The 26,099-nt window shown below is 52.8% G+C and overlaps 1 protein-coding gene across 1 annotated transcript; it reads left to right on the top strand.

The window, feature by feature from the left end:
* Positions 1 to 238: 238 nt before the first annotated feature.
* ZBTB47 (zinc finger and BTB domain containing 47) lies at positions 239 to 13,312 on the top strand. The gene is given in 7 exon segments (XM_023231495.3): positions 239 to 552; positions 4,071 to 5,210; positions 5,212 to 5,637; positions 7,251 to 7,398; positions 8,769 to 8,884; positions 9,555 to 9,699; positions 10,002 to 13,312. Coding segments are annotated over 7 exon segments (2,340 nt in total). The 5' UTR covers positions 239 to 549; the 3' UTR covers positions 10,364 to 13,312.
* The last annotated feature ends 12,787 nt before the right edge of the window (positions 13,313 to 26,099 follow it).

Below are 26,099 nucleotides of genomic sequence, written 5' to 3'. Positions count from 1 at the left end.
AGCTTCCTGATTTCACGGCAGCTTCCCCTCCGTGGCGCAACCGGAGGGCACCGATGTTTGACTCCCGGACGAACTTCCCGGCAGAAAGGAGGCTCAGCACGGGAGGGTGGGGCCGGGGTCCATCTGCTCGGATATGAGCAGTGGGGACGGACTGAGGGCTGGAGCAGGGGCTGGGGGGTGGAGGGCAGCGTGCAGCAGGGCGGGCTGCACGGGGACGGCGCACACCACGCGTGTCCGCGCCCCCCGCCGGCACGCAGGCGGCCTGGCCCTTTAAGCGTCCAGACGGCGGCCCCAGCTGACGCGCGGGCTCCAATCGGCGCCCCGCGCCCCCCGCCCGCCGCGCCCGAGGCTCTGGGGCCGCAGCTGCTCGGCGCTGGACTCGCCGCGGCCCTGCGCCTCCGCCTGCCCGGCCGCGCCCCCGGGGGCCATGGTCGCGGGGCCCTGCGCGGGGGCGGCCCCCAGCGCAGCGCTTCATGGAGCGGCCCCGGCCTGGCCGCCGGGGGCAGCGCGATCCCGCGGGGCCCTGTGAGCCCCCAGCGCCACGGCACCATGGTACGCAGGGCCCTGCCTGTCCCCCCGCTTATCCGCCCACCTGCCAGCTCTGACCTCCCAGGCGCACTGCCTGCGGGCTCTGGTGGAGGGGCTGGAGGGATCTTCCCCCCTCCCCCGGTCTCCCTGCTCCATCTGCTGGGTCCCGCGGGCTGGGAATGCGGCGCTGTGGCGCTGCTCTCGGTGGGGAGGGGGTTAAATTCCTGGGGTGGGGGCGTCGGCGCTCGAAGCTGAGGTCTTGCTAGGCACCGGCGAAGGAGGGCGCTCCCCTGCGCCCGGACGGCGCCGCCCTCAGGCTGGGTAATGGGGGAAAGAGGGAGTCGGATTCCCGCCTGGGCCTTGGGCCACGTGGGCGCTGGAGCCGCCCTGCCTGGGGATTCGGGATGACCCGGGCCAAGGGGGTGTGGGAGGACACCCATAGCTCCAGTACCAACTCCTGTGTGACCTTGGGCAGATCCCCCGCCCTCTCTGGGTCTATTTCCAAGGGAAAGAGGGGAGGTATGTGCACAGAGGAGGCTGGCATAGACACTCCCTCACCAAAAGGAGGAGCCTAGAGGTCATGAGCCTGTGCCCCCTTGCTCAGTCTGGGCCCATCCACTGCTGCCCAGCATAGAAAGAATTGACATGGGAGGGGGTCGCAGATGGACTTCCCAGGTTTCATCATGGGGCCTTCCAGGGAGGCTCTGAGGCCAGGTAGAGAGATGAGGCTTCTCGTCAGTGAGGCAAGGTACCCCTCAGGTGTAGAAGGCTCTGACTTGGGTGAGCAGCCTGGAGAGATGTCCCTGGCACCTGGCCAATCCCCAGCCTGACTTGGGGCAAGGGTTTTAAGGCATGAAACCCCCTGGCAACCAGAGTGCCTGACCACTTCCCTGGTCCTGCATCTTAGCTAGGCTGGAGTGACCTGGACTGCAGCTGGCACAGCCGGAAGGGGAGGGGCACCCATTGCTTCCGGGAACCAGCACATCTGGCTGTGGAGGCCAGCACAGCTGGTGGGCATTGTGTGGTAGGGGCCAGACACGGAGGTGGCTGAACCCTGCTGAGGGGCTGCCACTTGTAGACTCGGGCAGCATCTCTGTGCCCAGTCAAGAGAGTCCAATCAGGTCGTGAGGTTTAGGGCCCCCCAAGGGCCAAGGATGGTGCTGGCTTGTCTGAGGGTACCACCTTAGCAATGGAGTGTTTGAGGCAGCACTCCCCTCCTTTCCTGCTCAGAGGCCAGAGGGCCAAAGTCAGGCCTCATTTGGCCTAGAGGCCAAAGTGCACATGGGAAGGTTGCCCTTTCCCTGTGGCAAGTGGGCACAGGTGGGCAGTGGAGGGCATTCCATAAAGGGAAAGCAGAGAGATCTGGGGCTCTGTTGCCTGGGGTGGACTTCCCCCAACAGGCCTGGCTTCGGCAAGCCCTTATCTGAGCCACTTTTGCCACTCTTTGGCCCCTGGAGACCCTAAGGAGCCCCCGTTGCAACCCAAGTTGTACCCTGATCCTTCACTGACCTGCAGGTGCAGTGGCTCTACCTAGAAGCAGGTAGAGGAGGTAGTGGTGAGTGTGGGGAAGCACGACTAGTCCCCAGGTGAACGGGTGTTCTTGCTTTTTAAGTCATTAAAGGCTCAGAAATCCAGCCATGTGGAGTCTAGCAAGGAAGGGGTGGTCTCAGCAGAGCTGGGAGTCCAGGGGCTCTGGATTGTGGAACCCTCTCATTCTGAGCCTCGGTTTCTCCATCTGTGTAGTAGGGGTTGGTCCCAGAAGATGAATCAGAATGAGTCAGAGGAGGGAGATGGGAGGGGCTTGGTGCCACATCCCAGTTAGATTGGCCAGGCCTGGACAGCCTGGGACGGAGGGGCAGATGGATGGCTTCTTGGCTGGGGTAAGGGGTGTAGTGGAGAACTCGAGGAAGATGGTAGCCTTGGCCAGGGGCCTGGCCAGACTGGGATGTGAGGGAGCACAGGATGGCTGCTGCCCTGGCCACTGGGTGTAGGGGGCACAGTCCAGGGCAGGCCTGGAGACAGGTGGCCCCTGGTGGCTCAGGGAGGCTCCTCCTGAGGCCCAGGGTAGGTTCACTCATTCAGGTGACTGAGAAGAGGAACTCAACCACCACCACCCCTGCCCAGTCCCAGCCTACCCACTGCTGTCCTGGCAATGGAAGGCCTGGCATGGGTGGTGAGGGGGCGGGTAGGCTATGAATGGATGGGGCCAGGATTCATCCCAGGGTCCCCAGGGAGGCGCTGATAGCTATGGAGCTGATAGTTTCGTGGCCATCAAAATACTGTGGCAAGGTACCTTCTGAATTCAGGAGGCTCAGACCTGGCTGGGCAGACCCTGAGGACAGCCAGAACCTGGAACCATTGGGTTAGTCCAGCCGGGCTGGTGGTTGGTGGATATTACCTGAATCCTCGTGCAGGGACTGGGCAGGCTGCCTGTCTGTGCTGCCCACCTTTTGGGGAGGCTGCTGTGGTAGAGCTGGGGGTGACTGAGTTGGCCTCTATTCAAGGCAATTCACAGGTGCTGGATGTGGCCCACAGGCCTGATAGTCTGACCCATCAGACTTTGAGGGCCTCCCCTAGGGCTCTGGAAGCCCCAGATGGTGTGACCTCCAAGGCAGGGATTTCCCAGAGCCTGTGGACATGGACCGTACCTGACCTGGGGTCTAGGGGTCTACAGGGAAAAGGGTCTGGGGCAGGCCTTGGGGCCTCTTGCCTGCAAGCATGGTAGGCAGGTTCCACAGCTGTGTCCTTCCACCCCTGCAGAGCCCCTGGGTGAGAGAGCTGCTGGGGGCTAGACCTGAGGCTGTGATGAGGGGACCTCACCAGGCAGTGCAGCAGGACCAGAGTAGGGAGAAGGTATAGGCCTGAGGCTGGGTTTCTTCACAGATTTCAACTTCTGTAGCAACTGCACGGCTGTTGCAATGAGGGGTTCCCTTGGGTGCTACCCCTTGGGTTCTGTAGGCAGAGGCTGGACAGTGAGCAGTGAGCCCGGATTCTGTTCTTGAGATGTTTGGGGCTGGGCAAGCTTGCTTGTGTTGGTATGTGTGAGTGAATATGTGGAGAGAATCCACAGGGCTGAGAAACGCTGAAGGAATGCCTGTGGCCCTCCTGGGGGGACCACCTAGTCCTGGTGTGCCTGCGATGGTCCTGGTTCTAGCACTGAAAGCCCTGCACCCCAGAAAATGCCCAGGTCCCTGGCAAACCTGGATGGTTGGTCACTGTGGTCTCTCTTTCGTCCCCTTTCCTTCTCTTTCCCTTCCTGGGATGACTTTTCCCATTTCACAGGAGACCACCCAGAGGCCCAGAAAAGTGACAGGACCTGATCTTCAGCCTCAGAGGGTCACGAGTGGAGTCTGAGCTCTGAGGGCAGCTCCCTCAGGCTTGAATTCCTTCCTTGCTAGAGCTTTGGCTTCTGTTGCTGTAAAGTGGAGCCACCGGTGATGGGCTGCCTCCTGGATGGCCGGCCACGCTGCGGGTGGTGCGAGGGGAAGGGCGGGCAGGGGCCCACTGGCCTTGACCCACTCCTGTGCCCTCTGTCCCCGCAGTTGCTGGTTGAGAAGACAACTGACTCCCCGGCGGCCGAGTTCTCGCTGGTGGAGGATGTGGCGCTGCACTTTGCCTGCTTGATGGGCCGCCTGAACGAGCAGCGCCTCTTCCAGCCTGACCTCTGCGACGTGGACTTGGTGCTGGTGCCCCAGCGCAGCGTCTTTCCAGCACACAAGGGTGTGCTAGCCGCCTACAGCCAGTTCTTCCACTCACTCTTCACCCAGAACAAGCAGCTGCAGCGTGTGGAGCTGTCCCTGGAGGCGCTGGCACCTGGTGGCCTGCAGCAGATCCTCAACTTCATCTATACGTCCAAACTGCTGGTCAACGCGGCCAACGTCCACGAGGTGCTCAGCGCGGCCTCGTTGCTGCAGATGGCCGACATCGCTGCGTCCTGCCAAGAGCTGCTGGACGCCCGCTCTCTAGGCCCACCAGGTCCGGGCACTGTGGCCCTGGCCCAGCCGGCTGCCAGCTGCACTCCAGCTGCACCGCCCTACTACTGTGACATCAAGCAGGAGGCCGACACCCCAGGCCTGCCTAAGATCTACGCCCGCGAGGGCCCTGACCCTTACTCGGTGCGTGTTGAGGACGGGGCAGGGACTGCTGGTGGCACCGTGCCTGCCACCATTGGGCCAGCCCAGCCCTTCTTTAAGGAGGAGAAGGAGGGTGGTGTCGAGGAGGCTGGTGGGCCCCCGGCCAGCTTGTGCAAGCTGGAGGGTGGAGAAGAGTTGGAGGAAGAGCTTGGGGGTTCTGGCACCTACAGCCGCAGGGAGCAGTCCCAGATCATCGTGGAGGTGAACCTCAACAACCAGACACTGCACGTGTCCACGGGGCCAGAGGGGAAGCCAGGTGCCGGGCCAAGCCCGGCCACCATGGTTCTGGGCCGGGAGGACGGGCTGCAGAGACACTCGGACGAGGAGGAGGAGGACGACGAGGAGGAGGAGGGGGAGGAGGAGGAGGAGGAGGAAGGCGGTGGCAGTGGACGGGAGGAGGAGGAGGAGGAGGAGGAGGAGGAGGGTGGCAGTCAGGGAGAAGAGGGAGAGGAGGAGGAGGAAGGGCACAGTGAGCAGGAGGAGGAGGAGGAGGAGGAGGAGGAGGAAGGGCCCAGCGAGCAGGATCAAGAGAGCTCTGAGGAGGAGGAGGGGGGAGGAGGGGGAGGCTGGGGGCAAGCAGGGGCCACGGGGAAGCCGAGGCAGCCGGGCAGACCCCCCTCCCCACAGTCACATGGCCACACGGTCCCGGGAGAATGCCCGGCGCCGGAGCACCCCTGAACCTGAGGAAGCTGGGCGGCGGGGTGGGAAACGGCCAAAGCCGCCCTCCGGAGTGGCCTCTGCATCAGCCCGAGGGCCGCCAGCCACTGATGGGCTGGGGGCCAAGGTGAAGCTGGAGGAGAAGCAGCACCATCCATGCCAGAAGTGCCCACGAGTTTTCAACAACCGCTGGTACCTGGAGAAACACATGAATGTGACCCACAGCCGCATGCAGATCTGCGACCAGTGCGGCAAGCGCTTCCTGCTGGAGAGCGAGCTGCTGCTGCACAGGCAGACAGACTGCGAGCGCAACATCCAGGTGGGCCTCACGTGGCTGGGGGCAGGGCAGAGGCTGTCCAGGTGGGGTTAGGCCAGAACTGGGCTCTGGGCACCCAGCGCCTAGATGGTCTGTGGAGACCAGACTTAGCCCCCAGACAGGCTGGCCCAGGCCTAGTTCTCAGGGTGGTTGGAGCTCAGGGGATAACATCAAGCCGAGCTCCCTGGGAGAGGTGGATAGAGTTAGGTGCATGAAGAGATGTGCAGAGGATTGGAACAAACAGTACCCTTGGCCAGAGGGACAAAGGGGACACGTGGACTTGGGAGGATGGCAGTGGAGAGTTGTCTGAGCATACAAGGCCAGAAGACAGCCCACTCTGGGTGGGATGAGTCAGACAGGGTTTTAACAAACACTGGGGCTGTAGGAAGGCCAGCAGGGCCGCTGTGTATAGTTTCACAGGTTGTGCACTACAACAAATGAGCACACGATGGGAGGAGGGGTTTGCCCAGAGGAATGCCATCCTCTACTTCCCACAAAAGTGCTGTATAGAGTAGGGGGCATCCCAGCAGGAGGCAGCCCCCACTTTCAGCTCTTTGGGGATGCCAGCTCTCATGGGCCTGGGGAAGAGGGATTGGGTGAGAAATCTGGGAAGAGCAGAGGCTGCTGGGGCTAAGCAGGGGAGCTGAGCTGGCTGCCGGGCCTTGAGCCAGCCTGAGTCTGTGCCAGCCTCACTTCTCAGGGTGGCCCTCGCTTCAAGGGCCAGCCAGGCTCCCACGGGTGGTTTTCACCTCTTCTGGCCCAGGAGAAGGGGGAAAAGTAGCAGGTAGATGGGTGCTAATTGCCTGAGCTAATTGCTAATTGCAGTGCCCTGTGGAGAAAGTGTTACCTGGGGGTCACCTGGCGTTCTGCCCCACCCTTGTGTACCTGTGCCCACTTGCCCGCCTCCTGGGCTGCCCTTTGATGCTCTAACTGCTGCACACCTGAGTCTCCCTCCTGAAGGAGAAAGAAGCTTCTGCCCCATCCAATCTGGGCACCCTGACCAATTTCTGCCCAAGCCTTGGCCTAGCTTCCATCCCTGTGGACTGTCCTGCACAGATGGGCAGGACAGGGGTCCAGGAGAACAAGTGGGGACATATGGTCCATCCACTCTGCTTGATGGGATCTTGAGACTCCTGCTGTCCTCCTTAGCCAGTGCCTCTGGGACTCATCCTCTTGAGGGTATCCATGGTGTCATGGCACAGGTCCCAGCAGGAGGAGGCAGCAGTGATAGTGGCTCGCCCTGTGGGACCTGTTATCTCTGTGTGTAGCCTCCATACCAGAGGCGGCCCTTCAGCTGATTGTCTGCCTTAGCTCTACAGACAGACAAAGGGTGATGCCTTTGGAAGCCCTTGTTGAAATGAGCCCAGAGGGGAGAATCTCCTGGAAGAGGTGACCCCTGACCCTAGTTAACTCAAGGATGAAGGAGGACACCAGGCTGTGTGTTTGGGGGTGTTTAAGGAGTTTTCATCCCCAACCTTAGGAACATCAGAGCTGGCATCAAGGGCCCTCCAACATATTTCAAGTGGGAAAACTGAGGCCAGTGGGGGCAGTAGCTTGCCCAGGTCCAAGGCCCTGGGGACTTAGGACCCAGGGCCTCAAGTCCTCTTACTCTGCAGTGTGTGACATGCGGCAAAGCTTTCAAGAAGCTTTGGTCCCTCCATGAGCATAACAAGATTGTGCATGGCTACGCGGAGAAGAAGTTCTCATGCGAGATCTGTGAGAAGAAGTTCTACACCATGGCCCACGTGCGTAAGCACATGGTTGGTAAGTCTGGGCCACTGGGGGATGGAGCCGGAGGATAGAGATGGACCAGCTTCTGGCTGGTGGATGGGAAAGACTTCACATCCAAGGGCAATGTGAAGGGGTGAGGAGGCCCCTCTCATCTGGGAGGCCTGGGGAGGTTGGTTGCAGTGGCAGGTGTAGCCTGGATAGGCTCTGGGGCCAGGGCTGGCACGTACAGTTGGGCAGGCTGCACATTGCACAAGGGTGCCTGGACAAGATGGCAGGTGGGAACTGGAATCAAGCTGGCACACTGCTAACCAGACTGTGCATCCTGGCATGAGCTTGTGTCCACTCAGGGAAAGGAATACCTTTTCCTAATTATACAAAGTGCTGTATGGGCTGGTACAGGCCCTGTGTCAGTTTGATGACAGCTGTGCCTCTGATTCTTTCTTACCTTCTGGTCCTCATAGGGCTTCAGGCCTCTCTGACTGCAGCCTCCCCTCAGGGTTCATGCCTGAACACAGTAAGGAGGTCCCCCAAGTGTGTGTTATGGCCACTCCACTGCCCCAGGCAAGGCTGCCTACCCACTGGATGTGGGCCTGGCAGAGTCTCATGTCCCTGTAGCCCTGCCTTCCTTGCCCGCCCCAAGTCTGGGCCTTGAGGGGGAGGGGTAGCCAAGGCGGACAGTGAGCCCCTGGCCAGGTCCTAATCCCTTTCTCCATGGGACAGTGCTGGGGGCCCTCCAGTGTGAACTGACTGGAAGCTGGGACCCTGCGGCTTAGGTCTCAGCCGGGAGCATGCTGGGTAAACCAGGACTGGTGTCTGTGAGCTTGGAGGGGAGCCTTCTGTCTCCAGTGGCCTCCTACCAGATCCTTAAAGTTTGTTGGTCCTCAGCTATCCGTGGGTGCTGGGAGGAGTGCAGCTAACTTCCTCCAGACTGCTGGCTAGGGCCTGAGGCCAGGGCCTTTCTGCATATGGTCCCCTATAAAGCCCACCATCCCTGAAGCTCAGGACCACTATGAGTCCCTTTTTATAGAAGAGGAAGCTGAGGCCCAGAGAGACTGAGCAGGAAGCCAGTGGTTGGGCCAGGATTTGAGCTGAAGCCAGGCCCATCCAGGGTCCTTCCCTGAAGCTTTGTGGGCAAGGCAGCCTTGGCCACTTCAATTGGCCAGAGGCTGAAGAACCACAGAGCCCCGACATGTCTGAGGCAGACCTTCAGAGCAGATAGGAGACCCAGCCATGGAGGCAGGGGGCCTCTCCTGGGAATCAGCACAGGTCCTGTGACAGGGTATAAGGCCAGCCCCAGGGAAGGGTGGTGGCACAGGGCTGCCCCAGGAGGCAGGGTCTGGGCCCAATGTGGGGGTGCTTGGGCAGGCCCGTAAGACATGACGGCCCTGGTGCCCACCTCGTAGCCCACACCAAGGACATGCCCTTCACCTGCGAGACCTGTGGAAAGTCCTTCAAGCGCAGCATGTCCCTCAAGGTGCACTCCCTGCAGCACTCAGGGGAGAAGCCGTTCAGATGTGAGGTGAGCTTCCATCTCCTGCCTGGCCTGCCCGAGGGGCCACCTGGGAGGGGCAGGAATCAGGGAGAGCAGCTGCTGAAAAACAAAGGGCTAGGGGGCGGAATGTAGGGTCCAGAAAGAGAGAGACCCACCCTCTGAGGTCTGCAGCCCCTGCCTCCCACTCCCACCCAGCCCCTACTCTTCTCTGGCCCACCCCCATCCTGCCCGTCCTTCCCCAACCCGGCCCCACACACTCAGGGTGGGAAGTGTGTGTGGGCTGCAGCCCCAGGAGCAGGCTTTCTGGGGAGGCGGATTCAGGAGCATCCCAGGCCTGGAGCTCAGAGATGAGACAACAGAGCTGCAGGTGGGGAGGTGGGGGCAGGGGCTGGGCTTCTGATCAGGAGGAAGAATGAGGGACCTCATGCCTTAAGCATGGGGTTCCCTCTACTCTGTGGCTTTTTCCCACTTCCTGACCTCCATTCCCCACCTAAGTCTTGGGTGCTTGTGGCCTCTCCTTGTGCCCATGCACTGCCCATCCAGATGCACCTCGGCTTGCCCTCACGTCCCCATCTCCTTGCCCAGGAGCCCCTGAGTGTGTCCCTCCTTGGCCCTGTGGCCACAGGGGAGCTGTTCCCTCCACAAAGGCTGTTCTTCTGCTCTGTGCCTGGGCCTCACCCCCAAACCCCACCCCCAGAACTGCAATGAGCGCTTCCAGTACAAGTACCAGCTGCGGTCACACATGAGCATCCACATTGGCCACAAGCAGTTCATGTGCCAGTGGTGCGGCAAGGACTTCAACATGAAGCAGTACTTCGATGAGCACATGAAGACCCACACAGGTGCGGCTGCCCTGTGGGACGTGGGACAGCCTCAGGCCCATGCTGGGCCGGGACCCCTTCTCAGCCCCGCTCAGGACACCTGGAATAATCTTGGCCACACCCCTTCTCAAGTCGGGGCCTCCGTTTACCCATCCTTCCTGCTTCCCGGGGTTGGGTGAGGCTGGCACAAAATGCCCCAGGGTCGGGGAGGATCTGAGCGCCAGGGCTGGGTCCAACTATGCCCCCCATGGGAGACGGACACTGGCCCCAGACGGGTGTGGCGACCCCTCACTGACGCCCTGCTGCCCATCCCCAACCCCCAGGAGAGAAGCCGTACATCTGCGAGATCTGTGGCAAGAGCTTCACCAGCCGGCCCAACATGAAGCGGCACCGGCGCACGCACACGGGCGAGAAGCCGTACCCATGCGACGTGTGCGGCCAGCGCTTCCGCTTCTCCAACATGCTCAAGGCCCACAAGGAGAAGTGCTTCCGTGTCAGCCACCCCCTGGCCGGCGACGGCACCTCCGCTGCCCCAGGCCTGCCCCCAACCCAGCCCCAGGCGCACGCACTGCCCCTGCTCCCGGGGCTGCCCCAGACCCTGCCACCCCCACCCCACCTGCCGCCCCCGCCTCCGCTCTTCCCTACCACTGCCGGCACCGGCGGGAGGATGAACGCCAACAACTAGCTGCCGAGCTGCACCCGTGCACCCGCTGGGGCCTGGAGCCAGGGCCCACTCCGGGAGGGACCCACTGCCTTTCCGGGGAGCACAGCAGTGCGGGCCTGGGCCCTGCTCCACGTCCAGAAGTGGCTGGATGTGCCCTGCCTGAGGCCCCGACCATGAGGGGTGTGCAGGCTGGCGGCCCCCAGAGCAGAGCTGGTGGAGGGCACCTCACTACCAAGTGCCCCCACTTTCTGTGACTCCTTGAAGCCTTTACTTTTTTTTTTTTTTTTTTTGGAAGTGAAGGAAAAAGAAACTATTTGCAGCACCCGCCTCCAGGTGAGGGGGGTGCTGGGGGTCTGCAGCAGAAAGAAAGGGGCCTGGGCGGCAGGTGTGGCCAGTCCCTCTGCCAAGGCCTACACCAGAAGAGTTGGCCAGGTGGAGCCTGGGTCAGCCTCGGCAACCCATCCCCATGTCCCCTATGCCCCTAATTTGCTTCCTCATCTTGGAGGGTTTGGGGAGAAGTTGGTGTGCCACCCCCGCAAACCCTTGAGGAGTTGTAGACCCGGTCTGAGGGCCACAGGCACTGAGGCAGGGCCTGAGACTGGACCCGGGTGAGCGTGGGCAGTGAGGGGTGGTGAGGTGCGAAGACTGCAGACCAGTGCTGCACTGTGTGGAGCAGGGCAGGCAGGGGCTGGACCCCAGGGACTTGCCTTCCCCACTCACTCTGACCTGCACCAGGTGGCACCAAGGGTCCTGAGTCCCAGAGATGTCCCCAGAAGCTGCTGTGCCTCACAGCACTGTGAGCCAGACCCTGGGTGGGCAGACAGACTGACTAGCGGCACCAGCTTCGGGGGCAGAGTCCTAGGATGAGGCTTGGATAGTGTTGGTAGGGTTTCAAGGTGCTATTAGTGGGGCAGGGGCAGGGTGGCTGCTCACAGAGCACCCCAGTTCCTCACCAGCTACTCTGGCCATATATCCCACACCAGAAGGAACAAGTGTGGCTGCGTCCATCTCTGCTCCCCCAAAGGCCCACTCTAGGCCTTATCCTCCCTCTAGACCCTGCCACAACCTGTCCCTGGCTGGCTCCAGCATCCTCGTCCCTCCTGGGCCTCTGCACCGGTGGGTGGGGCGCCCATAGCACTGCTGGTAAAGGAGCCTGCATGTTCAGGCCCCTCGGGGGATTGGGGGGACTGGGGAGGCACAGCGTAGACCCCATTGCTTGCCCCCATGAGGCTAGCACTAATAGGAAACCCTTTTTTGTTGTCATTTACTGTCTTTATTCCTGCCTTTAATATGGGGAGGAAGGTTCCATAAGCTACATGTTTCCTAGTTAAGCTCTTTCCTATTGTGTTTATACAATTTTGTTTGTTATACTCTTTGCACCTTAAACCCCCACCACTCCCCGACACTATTGCCTTCCCAGCATGGCTGGAGTGGGAAGAGGCTTGGGCCCTGGGGGAATGGTTAGGGGGACTGAACCCCTCTGACCTCCTTGTGAGGCCCATGGCGCTGGGGCAGAAAGCTGGGGACATTTTAATCATCAATAAACGAAGCACTTTATTCTGTACAGATTTGGGCAGGCCTGAGGTGCCCGAGTGATCTGAGGATTTATAATCCAAGCCACACCACCCTGGTTGTTCTCTGGGCTTGGAGGGGACAGTGCCAGCAGCTTCCCTGCCCAATTGATGTTGGAGCTATAGACATACACTCGGGTGCCCCTGCTGTCCTAGGGGAGAGAAGGTTCGCCCCTCCCCAAGGAGGAAGGCTTTCGGTCAGGGCCCCCACCCCAAGGCTGGGGACTGCAGGCCCCTGCTTTACTGTAGCTCTTTTTCTTCCTTGCACTCCTTGATCTTTGGGCTTCCGTGATGTCCTCAGGGTCCCCCCACCTCCCTCCCCGTTGCTATTTCTAACCTCTGGTCCCAGTGCCTGGCAGCTCTTTGGAGCTGGCTCACATTTTCCCAAAAAAAGTTGATCCCTCCCAGTGGGCTGTAGGCAGGGACCTCCATGGGTTTCCAATCCCCATCACTGGCACCAGGTCTCCCACAGGGGCTGGTGGTGTCATCACCTGCTGGCCGCACTACAGTCTGAGCGGGCCTGAGTGGCCCTGGCCAGGCTGACGGCTGAGACCTGTCGGGCCATACTGACAAGCAGAGGTCAGAGACAGTTGTGGGGATGAAACCCTATCCCGGGACGTGGGTTTCCTGTTCTTGTACACTTCCCCTCTGGGATCAGGCGAGGGGTCCAGACAGCTGGCCAGGGACTGGTCAAGACGGTCACGGGAGCTCCAGGTGGGCACAACCAACCCCTCTCCTGGGAGGTCCCTGCCCCACTGGGGATAGGAGCCTGTGTCCCTGGTGCTAAACACTCTTCACTTGGGCCATTGTTGGTGGGGGCTCCTTTCCTGCCAGACCACAAGGCCAGAAGCAATAATGGCACCTCAGCAGTTCCAGTATGGATAGGGGTTTCTGTTTTACTAGCTTTTACATCTCCTTTTTATTTAAAAAAAAAAAAAAAAAAAGCCCCCAGATGTCAGAATGAGGGGACTGGGGCACCACCCTCACTTCCCAGGGCTGGGGGAAGGGGGCAGGATCATCCCCTCCCAAGGAGATCTGTGGGGGACCCACTGTCCATCTGGACTTCTCAGCCTGTTTGACTAGAACCGAGGCCTGGAGCCCGGGTCTACCAGGCTCCTTGGGGCTCTTTGGTCTCAGGCCAGCTGGGGATGGGTGGCCAGAGTGATGAACTCAAGCCCTGTGGCCACAGTTCTGGGAGCCTTCAACCCTGGCTCATGCTGCTGTAGTCTCCACGGTGCCCTTCACAGAGGGCTTGGTGGTGGCAGAATGGCCATGCCCAGGCGTGTGCTGAGACCACTGACAACTGCTCGTGTACAGGCACCCCACAGCCCCAGAGTGTGGGGCACAGCAGGCATGCGAGTGAGAAGAGTGAAGGGGAATAAAGTCAGTACAACTCGTGTCCCTTGGCCCAGCCTCTTCTTTGCACTTGGCCTGCCTTGACTGTTGGACCAGAGCAAGGGGCTGGGCTTTGGGGACTACCCAGTCAGGAGCTGAGGCAAGGGCAGCAGTGGGGGATGGGGGAGGGGCAAATAGGTGGGTCTTAGGTCAGATGCAGAGGGGCATGAAAGAGGAGAGGTCCTGAAGGCAATGGCTACAGGAGGCCAGGGCCTGTGTAGGTGTGGTTTCCTGTGAGCACCAGGCATGGAGCCACAGGAGCTCCGGGACAGCAGGGACCAGTGCTCCCACTTAGGTGCTGAGCCCTGGGGATGCTGTGATGAGCAGTATGGACTCATCCCTCCCTCGGCGGGCAGGGGAGGTCAGAAGGGGTCAGATAACAGAGATGCTGACTCAGGCACCCGGGAAGACAAAAGCTCAGATAGATAGAAGACAGGTGGTGGCCTCCAGAGGAGCAGATGGCTCTCCCTGGGGAACTCAGAATTGTTTCATGGCACAAGTAGTATATACAGAGAGCACTCACTCCGTGCCAAATGGAATTCTAGGCCCCGGGGACACATGCAGAGTGAGGCTCCTTATGGCACTTACCTCTGCATACGTAGAAAAGGGTCAGACAGGACCTTCCAGGACTGGGAGGGACTGGGAGAGAAGTCTCATGGGCAGATTTGTTGACTGGCCAGAAAGGAGGTGCAGGTTCCTAGGATGTTGGCACTGCCTTTCTACACAGTCCTGCTATGAATGGAAGAAACACAGGCTTGCTCAAGAGACCCTGAAACAAGGCTGACTGACAGGCCTGGGGGCCTGGCTGCTCCCCCAACTCTTGTGCGGATTCCACTTATCTCTTGTGTTTCCAGTCTGTTCACCTTCTGCTATATCAGGTTGCATGACACTTCTTTTTCCTCCAGCCCTCTCCCCACCTCCCTCATTCTCACACGATTTCCACCTTCACGCTGCAGAGTCTTGGGCACTGTCATCCTAGGCTCTGGGGCAGAGGCCTCTGGGTGGCTGTGGGACGGTGGGCACCATGATTGGTGTCTCTGGAGCACTCACTTTCCCTCATTTTCCTCTTTGGGACCAAGCAGCTCGCTAACATTTCATGTCCTGAAGCATGCATAGGTCAGAGCAGCACTGCCCTGCTGGGGAAGGCCGGACTTTCCTTCCTTCTAAAGGATCAATGAGATGCAAGGTCAGGCACCCTGGCTTAGTGGTGCCCTTGGGCCTACCTACCCCCTGATTATGTAGCTTTCTAGAACCAGGACAGGTGAATAAGTCAGGTTAGGCTGAGTTCTGCTGCGGTAACAAACCACCTCCTAACCTCCGTGACTCAACATCTAGGGCTCTGAGGAGATGCTCCAGGGCAGTCATTCTCTATTTGGTGACCCAGAATTCCAGGCTTTGACCTTGGGGCACCTCCATATCAACATGGGCCTCTAGACTGACCAGAGCCAGGGAAAAGACAGGGTGGAGAATCACACCTTGGCTCTTCAGTGCTGCCATCCAGAAGTGGTGTACCACTTCTGTTTCCATGTCATCATCCAAAGCAAGTTCCGGCATCATGCCTTACTTCAGCAGGGTGTCCGGAAGGAGAGGAGAGCTGGAAAGATTGGTGAGTAGCCACCAGGCACGGTGGCTCACGCCTGTAATCCCAGCATTTTGGGAGACTGAGGTGAGCGGATCACTTGAGGTCAGGAGTTCAAGACCTGCCTGGCCAACATGGTGAAACCTCATCTCTACTGAAAAAAAAAAAAAATTAGCCCGCATCTGTAATCCCAGCTACTCAGGAGGCTGAGGCAAAAGGATCATTAGGATCATTAGAACCAGGGAGGCAGAGGTTGCAGTGAGCTGAGATCACGCCACTGCACTCCAGCCTGGGTGACAGAGCAAGATTCTGTCTCAAAAAAAAAAAAAAAAGATTAGTGAGTAGCCATATCCTCTCCTGCACTTGGGCCTTGCAGTCTCTAGAGGTCAGGTTGAGAAGTATCCAGCCTGTAGAGCTGCTTCCTAAAGTCTCTGGAGGGTCAGCAATCAAATAGAGGAGCAGAGGCTCCTAAGGTTCCACTGGCTGCAGGTGGGATAAACCTGCTGTCACCACAGATGATAGCCTTGGGGCCTGTGGAGAATGAAGAAGAGAATGGGATCCCACACAGGGAAGGAAGAGCAGCTCAGCAGGACCCCACCTTGAACTTCCACCTCACTCCTGCCTCTCTCCAGCTAGACATAGGGCTTCTGGAAACCTCTGTGGCCAAAACTATGCCTGTGTACCTGGGGCGCTGTGGCCTAAGACTATAACTCTTATGTGCTGGGGACACTTTGTGGTCATTCCTCACCCCACAACTTTCTGAGACTGCTGATAACCTAAGCAAAGGAGCTCAGAGAGGTAAAGCCACTTGCACACAGCCAGAAAGTGGTGGAGCCAGATTCAAACCTAAGTCTGTCTGATCCCAAAGCGACGTTCTCTAGGCGCTGAACAATGCCACTTCCCCTCCATTCAGCACAGTACTTGGTGCACAGTGGCATTCAGGAGAGCATGGCAGTGGGTGGTGAACCAGTGCTATTGGTTGCAAACAACAGAGCCAATTAAATCTCTAGGAGAACCAGAGACTCAGCCTCTGGGGTTATGCAGCCAAAACCAAACCCAAACCACCCTGCACCACTTGCCCCAGGGGAGGTGTGACTGTCATCCCAGCTTGGAACTAACAATGCTGAAGGCTACTCATAAGAAGCTCTGTCTCGACTGCCCCTCCCACCAAAACTAAACCCCTCTCTGCCACCCTCAGAGAACATGAGTCTGCAGTATGTTTCCTTGCTTCCCTCTTACCTGAATCAAAGTCTCATGTGGCTGTGTCTAAGTGGCAGATCTGTCACGTTTATGCCCCAGAGATGCAGGACAGGAGAGTCCCAAAATCGGGGCTTAGCCTGGGAGAGTTCTTGGCTTCACCTAGGAAAGAATTCAAGGGTGAGCCAGAGGTGTTAGCAACTTTTGGTGAAGCGGCAGTGTACAGCAGCAGCAGAGGTACTGGTTCTGTGGAACAGCGCTACCCCATGGGCAGTGTGCCCAGAATAGCAGCTCAGAGGCAGGACTGCAGTCATACTTATACCCACTTTTACTTACATGCAAATTAAGGGAGGATTATGCAGAAATTTCTAGGAAAAATTTGGTACCTTCCAGAGAAAAGGGCAGTAACTTTCAGGTGTTGCCATGGCAATGGTAAACTGACATGGCACACTTGTGGGCATGTCTTACTGGAAAGCTGCTTCTTCCACCCCATCCCTGTTTTAACTAGTTCTCATTAGGTCTGATGTCCAAGCCCCGCCTCCAGAGTTGAGTCCCACCTCCTACCTCACTAGCTGCAAGGGAGGCTGGGGAAGCAAGTTGTGTTTTCTACGCTGGGTAGGTGGAACGCACTAGGTACCTCATTCCCAATGAGAAAAAGTCTTTGCGAACATGCTAGGTGGCCACAAAGCATAACAAACATGCCCTGCAATCTAGCCGTTCACAGCCCAACAACAGCATACATCCTCTTCCATACAACAGGAACAACAAAATGCTATTGATTAACAAGCTTCCTCATAATAAATAAAAATGTTTTCATCCTCTTCCCAAAAGGGGACACTGTAATTTCTCATCACTGACTGCATCTAGCTCCAAATCCAGGATCTGTTGGTAATAGCTGCTCCTTTTCTGTGATCCCATTTGGTGTTCTGAAATGTATGGACTGTATTGTAAATGGAACCATCACCAACCAGGCTCTTTATAAAACAGAAGAGGACTATGAGGAGGAAAAATCAATATATATACATACATCTTTTCCAATGTGATGGTTAGTTTTAGGTGTACTCTTAAATGAATGAAGGGACACCCAGATAGCTGGTAAGGCATGATTTTGGGGTGTGTCTGTGAGGGTGTTTTGGGAAGAGATCACCATTTGAATCAGTAGACTGAGTAAAGATGATCCACCCTCATCCAATATGAGTGGGCACCATCCAATCTACTGAGGGCCTGGATAGAACAAAAAGGCAGAAGAAAAGTGAATCCACTCTCTCTTTTGCAGCCAGGACATCCGTCGTCTCCTGCCCTCAGACATCAGAACTCCAGGTTCCCCTGCGTTTGACCTTGGACTGGGTGTTATATCATCACCTCCTCTTAATCTCAGGCCTTCAGATTCAAACTGAATTACATCACCAGCTTTCTTGGGTCTCCAACCTGCAGAGGACAGATTGTGGAACTTTTCGGCCTCCATAATCACATAAGCCAATGCCCGTAATACACCCCCTCTTATATCTCTTTATTCTGTTGATTCTGTTTCTCTACAGAGCCCTGACTTATTAATATACACATCAAGGAAGACAAGACAGGACGATGTTCCATCCTACTTAGCCACAGGTCATGAGGTCAGGATGGTGCTATTGTCTGAATGCTGGTGTTCCCCCACCAACCCCCAAATTCACCTGTTGGAACCTGCGACACAATGCCACAGTATAAAGAGGTGGGGTTTTGGGGGGAGTGATTAAGTCAGGAAGCTCTACCTCATGAATGGGATTACTGGCCCTTACAGAAGAGTGGAAGGGAGCTGCCTGCCCTTTCACCTTGCAAGGACACTGAGTTGGCTCCTTCTGCCATATGCGGACAATAGAAGGTGCCATCTAGGAAGAAGACAAAGCTCTCACCAGATACTGCATCTTCTGGTGCCTTGATCTTGGACTCTCAGCTTTTAGAACGGTGAGCAATAAAGTTCTATTGTTTATAAATTACCCAGTTAAAGGTATTTTGCTACAGTAGCCTGAACAGACTAAGACAGAAATTGGTACCAAGTGGGGATGTTGCTATAACAAATAGTTTAAAATGTGAAAGCAGCTTTGGAGCTGGGAAGAGTTGAGTTTGGAGGAACAGGCTAGGAAAAAGCCCTATATAGTCATGAATGGACCGTGAAGGCTATTCTGGTGAGGGCTCAGAAGAGAGCTGTAAATATAGCCTCAGTTTTCTTAGAGATTACCTAAGTGGTCATAATCAGAATGTTCATAGAAATGGGTATGATACAGACCATTCTGATGAGGTCTCAGATGGAAATGAGGAACATGTTATTAGAAACTGGAGGAAAGGCTATCCTTGTCATAAAGTGGCAAAGAACTTGGCTGAATCGCGTTTGCTTCCTAGTGTTCTGTGAAAGGAGGAACTTATGAGTGGTGAAATAAAATATTTAGCAGAAGGAATCTCTAAACAAAGTGTTGAGCATGTGGCATGGCTTCTCTTGACTGCTTACAGTAAAATGCAAGAAGAGGGAAATAAATTAAAAACAGATTTTATAATCAAAAGTGAAGCAGAACTTAGATTTAGAAAATTCTGAGCCTGGCCATGTTGTAAAGAATGAAACAATGTGTTTGAGAGAGAACACCAAGGGTGTTCCCAAGCAACAGTTTGATAAGGAGAGTAGCATGGATTAGTGGAAGCCTGTTTGTCAAGGGGACAATGGAGGAATGACCCTGAAGGCATTTTGGAGATCATCAGGGCTGGCTTTCTTATTACAGGCCTAGAGTGCCCAGGCCTGGATGACAGAACTATGTCAGAAGAGGGGCCTTGGGTGCCTAAGGGACCTCATCCCTCACTGCCCTGTGCCAACCCAAACCTCTGCTCCCTGACACTGGTACAGCACTCCTCAGCTGTCCAAGGCGAAGCTCCGGTGGACCCAGGTGTGATGTAGGCTGTAGTGGCTGACTCTCCAGAGGGCACAGGTGGTAAACCTTGGTAGCATCTATGAGGTGCCATCTCCACCAGGGAGCACAGTGCACAGGCTCTAGAGGTGTGGTTTCCTCCACCTGGATTTCAAAGGATGCCCCAAAGAGCCTCAGAGCCACCACAGAGAGCCCCCACTAGGGCACTGCCTAGTGGAGACGTGGGATCTGGTGAGGATCTTCTTTCTTTACCCTCACATGGCAGAAGCCCAAAGGACAAGAGAGCTGAACGCTGTGTAAAGCCTCTTTTGTAAGGACCATCATCCCTACTCACAAGGGGAGAATCCCCCATGACCTAGTCAGCTCTTAAAGACCCTACCTCCTAATATTATCACATTATCACAAAATTCAGGGCAACACCTGAATTTTGGAGGGGACACATTCAAACCATAGCAGTAACAATTTGCAAAATTCTAGTGCAGTATCACAACCAGGACATTGCCATTGACACAATCCACTTATCTTTCCCCCAATTTTACTTGTATTCGTGTGTGTGTGTGTGTGTGTGTGTAGTCTTATACAATATTATCACATGTGCAGGTTCATATATTCACAACCACAATCAAGATACAGAACAATTCCACCCCACAAAGATACCTGTTACCGTTACCATCTTAAAACTAACGACACACCACAATCCCTTCTGCCACCACCCATTCCCTCCCTAGCCACTGGCAACCACCAATCCATTCTCCATTAAAATTTTTGTCATTACAAAAATGTTATATTAATGGAATCTATAACATATAGATTGTAACTTTTTGGAGCTGACATTTTTCACTCAGTCTAATTCCCTGAAGATTGATCCAAGTCTTTTTGTGTACCAAGAGTTCATTCTTTTTTTTCTTTTTAATTGCTGAGTAGTATTCCATGGCTGGTACATACTGTTTTTTTTTTAACAATTTGCCCATGAAAGGTGAGCGGGGCTGTTTCTACTTTTTTAGTATTACAAATGTAACTGCTATGCATTCACGTGTGGGTTTTGTGTGAACAGAAGTTTTCATTTTTCTGGGATAAATGCCCAGGAGGGCAATTGCTAGGTCATATGGTATAGTTGCATGTTTAGTTTTTAAAGAAGCTGCCCACTTTGGGAGACCGAAGCTGGCGGATCACGAGGTCAGGAGATCGAGACCATCCTGGCTAACACGGTGAAACCCCGTCTCTACTAAAAATACAAAAAAAAAGAAAAAAAATTAGCCGGGTGTGATGGCGGGCGCCTGTAGTCCCAGCTACTCAGGAGGCTGAGGCAGGAGAATGGCATAAACCTGGGAGGCGGAGCTTGCAGTGAGCCGAGATCGTGCCACTGCACTCCAGCCTGGGCTACAGAGTGAGACTCTGTCTCAAAAAAAAAAAAAAGAAGCTGCCAAAGCGTCTTCTATGGTGGCTGTACTATTTTACCTTCCCAGTAGCAATGTGAGTGATCCAATTTCTCTGCATTCTCACAAGTATTTTGGTGTTGTCATTATTTTTTAAATATTAGCAACTCTGAGAGGTATGTAGCGATATCTCAATTTGGTTTTAATTTGTATTTCCCTGATGACTAATGATACGGAACTTCCTTTCATTAAATTATTTCCCATCTGTATGTCCTTTTTGGTGGAACATTGGTTCATGCCTTTTGCCTATTTTCTCATTGGATTGTTTGTATGTTTTAGAATTTGGGAGTTCTTTGTGTGTCTAGATATTGCGAATATTTTTCTCAATCTGCAGCTTGTCTTTTTATTCTCTTCACACGGTCTTTTGCTGAGCAAAAGATTTTTATTTTGGTAAGATCTAGATGATCACATTTTCCTTTTATATATCATGCTTTTGGTGTTAAGTATAAAAACTTATTCCATAGCCCTAAATGCTGAAATATTCTTCTGTTTTTTTTTTTTTTCTATAAGTTTTATACTTTGGTTTTAAATTGTTTTAAAAAGATGCTCACTTACTTATTCTCTGAGTCATGTCCAGTACAGGGATTGCCAAGGGTCTCTGTGTTCTTTTTTAAAAAATTATGGTAAAATACATATAACATAAAATTTACTTTCTTAACCACTTTTAAGTGTACAGTTCAATGGCATTAAATACATTCTCACTGTTGTGCAGCCATCACCACCATCCATCCACAGAACTCTTCTGATCGTTCCAAACTGAAACTCTGTACTTATTGAACAGTAGCTCCCTACTCCCTCTTGCCCCCAGCCCCTAGCAACCACCATTCTACTTTCTATCTCTATGCATTTAACATATAAATAGAATAATACAATATTAGTCTTTTTTGACTGCTTATTTCATCTAGCATAATGTCCTCACACTCCATCCATGTTGTAGCATGTGTCAGAATTTCCTTCCTCTTTAAGGCTGAATAATATATATATACCACATTTAGCTTACTAATTAATTCACCAATGGACATTTGGGTTGCTTCCACCTTTTGGGCATTGTAAATAATGCTGCTATGAACATGGGTATATAAACATCTCTTCAAGGCCCTGCTTTCAATTCTTTTGGGTATATACTCAAATGTAGAAATGCTAGATCATATGGTAATTTGATTTTTAATTTCTTGAGGAACTGCCATACTCTTTTCCAAGCACCTGTACTATTTTACACTCCCATCCACAATGCACAACTGATTGAAATGCTCATCTATTCCAGAGACACCCTCACAGACACACTGGAAATAATGTTCCATCAGGTATCTGGACATCCCTTAGTCCAGTCGAACTGACACCTAAAATTATCACCATCTATATACCTGTCTTTATGCCAGTGCCACACTGTTTTGATTATTGGAGCTTTGTAGTAAGTTTTGAAATCAGGACGTGTGCGACCATTAACTTTCTTCTTTTTCAAGATTTTTTTTTTTGAGACAAGAGTCTTGCTGTGTTGCCCAGGCTGGAGTATAGTGGCTATTTACAGGTGCAGTCCCACTACTGATCAGTATGGGAGTTTTGGCCTGCTCCATTTGCAACCTGTGTTAATTCACTTCTCCTTAGGCAACTTGGTGGTCTCCCACTTCCAGGAGGTCACTATGTTGATGCTGAACTTAGTGTGGACACCCAATCAGCACTGTGCACTACAGCCCAGAACTCCTGGGCTCAAGCAATCCTCTTCCTGTCTCACCCTCCCGAGGATCTGGGACTACAGGCATGAGCCACCACACCTGGCTCAAGGTCATTTTAGATGTTTTACATCTTAAATCCACAATGCATTTCAAGTTAATTTTTGTATAAAGTGTGAGATTTAGGTTGAGGTTATTATTTCCCCTATGGATGTCTAATTGCTCCAGCATTATTTGTTGAAAAGTCTTGAACTGCTTTTGCATCTTTGTCAAAAATCGGTTGAGCCTATTTGGATCTATTTCTGGGTCCTCTGTTCGGGTCTATTGATCTATATGTTTATCCCTCTGCCAATATCATATGATCTTGACTACTGTAGCTATATAGGAAGACAATATCAGGTAGAGTGATTCCTCCCACTTTATTCTTCTTTGTCAAGATTATTCTAACTATTTGAGGGTCTTTAACTTTCCATATAAATTTTAGAATACACTTGTCTAAATCTATTAAAAACTTTGCTGGAATTTTGATAGGCATTGAATAAAACCTATAATTCAGTTTAGGGAGAATTGACATCTTTACTATGTTGAGTCTCCCAACTCATGAACACACTCTGTCTCTCCATTTGTTTAGCTCTTCCATTATTTCTTTAATCAGCATTTTGTAGTTTTTGGCATACATATCCTGTATGTGTTTTGCCTAAATATTTCATTTTCTTTTGAGTGACTGTACATGGTATTAAGTTTTAAATTTCATTTTCTACATGTTCATTGTTAGTAAATAGAAATGCAATTAATGTTTGTGTGTTAATCTTATATCCTCCAACTTTGCTGAACTCATTGATTAGTTCCTGTAGTTCCTGTAAGCCTTTTATGGGGATTTCCTGGGATGACTTCCCCTTCATTCCTGAAAGATACTTTCATTGGATATAAAATTCACAGCTGATGGTTCCTTCAGCACTTGAAATATGTTGTACTACTTCCTTCTGGCCTCCATAGTTTTGCTTTTTTTAAGAGACAGAGTCTTGCTGTGTCCAGCGAGTGCTAGAGTTCAGGCTGGAGTGCAGTGGCATGATCTTAGCTCACTGCAACCTCCGCCTCCTGAGTTTAAGTGATTCTCCTGCCTCGGTCTCCTGAGTGGCTGGGACTACCAGCGTGTGCCACCACACCTGGCTAACTTTTGTATTTTTAGTAGAGTTAGGTTTTCACCATGTTGGCCAGGCTGGCCTTGATCTCCTGACCTCAAGTGATCCGCTTGCCTAGGCCTCCCAAATGGCCTCCACAGTTTTGGATGATAAATCCACTGTCATTGGAATTGGCATTTAACTACAGGTGATGTGTTGTTTCTCTCTGGCTGCTTTCGAGATTTTTTTTCTTCATCTTTAGTTTTCAAAAGTTTAATTAAGACATGTCTTGGCATGGATTTCTTTGGGTTTATTCTGTTTGGGGTTTTCTCAACTTCTTGAAAGTGCTGGTTTGTGTCTTAACCAAATTTTGGAAGTCTTCAGGCACTATTACTTTAGTTATTCTCTCAGCCTATTCTTTCTCCTCTCCTTCTGAGACTGCAATGATATGCAGTGATACAAACGCTGATTTTTTTGTTATTGTCCTATGGGCCCCTGAGACTGACTCTCTCTCTCTCTCTCTCCATATATATATATACATATACATATATATGTATAAAAGGATCCAAAGACGGGCAGCCCAGATTGGAGTGGATTTATTAGGTGTATATATATATATATATATATATAGAGAGAGAGAGAGAGAGAGAGAGAGAGAAAGAGAGAGAGAGAGAGAGATGCACACACATATATACACATATATAGTTTCTTCCCACTATATTATGTCTGTATTGTTTAGACTGGATAAATTCTATTGATCTGTCCTCAATCAAGCACTGATTTTATCTTCTGTCATCTCTCTCCTATTGAGGCCATCCAGTATGCTTTTATTTCTGTGGTTGTATTTTTCAGTTCTATAATTTCCATTTGGTTCTTCTATATAACTTCTTTTTTTGGTGAAATTTAAACATTTTTTAATTCATTCCAATAAAATTTGAATCAGTTGTTGAAGCATTATTATCATGGCCACTTTAAAATCCTTTTCAGATAATTCTAACAACTGGTTAATCTCAGTGTTGGTGCCAGTTGATTCTTTTCACATTCAAGTTGTGATATTCCTCATTCTTGATATGACAGGTTTCAGTTGTGTCTTACATATTTTGGCTATCATGTTAGGAGACTCTGGGTCCTACTTAGTTCCTTGGTTGCAACATCAGTTGCCTTGTTTACATTTATCATGCATATCCTGGTCTGAGGACTGAGGTTGCAGTGGGCTGAGGTTCCAATGACAATTTAATTTTCAGAGCCTTTGTGGTGTTCTTTTCATATGCTTGGTTTCTTTGGCACGCTGGAGCTCCTGCTGGTTCCTGCTGGTGCTGCCTGAGAGGGCAGAAGGGGTGTTGCCAGGTCAGGCTGCCTAGCGTCTCTTGGCCGGGGAGGTGAGTTTCGGGCCCAGTGTGAAAGGAGAGTGCTTTCCCTGGCTGCGAATTGTTAGTAGGAAACCTGAGTAATCTCCCCTCTGGTGATGCTGGGCTCATGTGGAGTTGTCAGAGGGACTCCTCTTCAAATTGTAAGAGGGCTGAACCTGTTTTGGCTGCTTTCTATTGATAGGCTGGGGGTAGGGAAACACCAGGCCTGGGTCATCTTCCACTGAGTGGGGGTACATAAGATATCCTGCTACTGAGTTGTTCCTTTATTCTTAGGGTCCCAAACTAATGCATAATTCAGAGTTATCTTCTGATTGCCTCTTGCATTGTTTTCACAGTTTATAGTTGTACTTGACAGGAAGGAACAGGGAGAAACAAGTTTACACCATTTAGTCCAGGCCAGAAGTCGTCCTTTCAAACATTTGAAAAAGTAGATCACTGTATTAGTCCGTTTTCACATTGCTGACAAAGACATACCTGAGACTGGGTAATTTAGAAAGGAAAGAGATCTAATTGACTCACAGTTCCACATGGCTGGGGAGGGCTCACAATCATGGCAGAAGGCAAGGAGGAGCAAAGTCATGTCTTACATGGATGGTAGCAGGCAGAGAGAGAACTTGTGCAGGGGAACTCCTCGTTATAAAACCATCAGATCTCGTGAGACTTATTCATTATGAGAACAGCGAGGGAAAGACCCAACCCCATGATTCAATTACCTCCCACTGGGCCCCTCTCATGACACGTGGGAATTGTGGGAGCCACAATTCAAGATGAGATTTGGGTGGGGACACAGCCAAACCATCACCAAAGAGCTCATTGGAAACTCAGCATGTGTGAAGGGCCTTGTTAATTAGAGGGCTTCAATGTAGGATGATTTGACCAAGCTTACTGATATCTTTTTGTTTCCTCTTGGGCTGTCAGATCGCTCAATTTCATTTCCCTGTTTGGAGGTCATAGCTGACCTGCCAGCTTTCTGGGAGCTGAGTGGGAGTAGGGTTTTCCATTTAGAATATGGAGTTTCTCTTAATTACCCAGTGTTCACATTGCACCACTGCCTTCACCTCTGCTGAGTGTCTTAGTCAAGAGCCCTCTGGTTTATCTTCTTTGGAAATGAAACCCCTGGCTTCTACCAGGTGGTGGTTGATTCTCCTATATGTTTAAAGGTACCCAGTGTTGCCAATTCTGTACCTTCTCTGTGGATTCTGAGATATAGAAGAGTTGCATCTGGGCTTCCCATTGCTGACTTAGAGTGAGGACTGCTACACTGCACATCACACATCACCTGCTTTCCAGAATCCATGGTGGTATTGTTATGTCCCTGTAGAGTACGTTGTATACTATGTTCCTGAGAGTGTATGCTATATATTTTTTATCTCTTTACCGTCTACTTTAATTGTAGTGAGCTTTCAAAAGGAAGCAAAAAAAAATATATTTTATCTGCCACCATTAACTGGAAGACTTGCCTCACTTCTCTTGCTACAAAATGAGATCTTCGATCAGAAGCAGGCTTGAATTTGGTTCCATGAA

The sequence above is a fragment of the Piliocolobus tephrosceles genome, chromosome 2, assembly GCF_002776525.5.
Source record: "Piliocolobus tephrosceles isolate RC106 chromosome 2, ASM277652v3, whole genome shotgun sequence".
Taxonomy (NCBI): domain Eukaryota; kingdom Metazoa; phylum Chordata; class Mammalia; order Primates; family Cercopithecidae; genus Piliocolobus; species Piliocolobus tephrosceles.
Note: the sequence above shows the minus strand (reverse complement) of the source record. Positions and strands in the feature narration are given on the sequence as shown.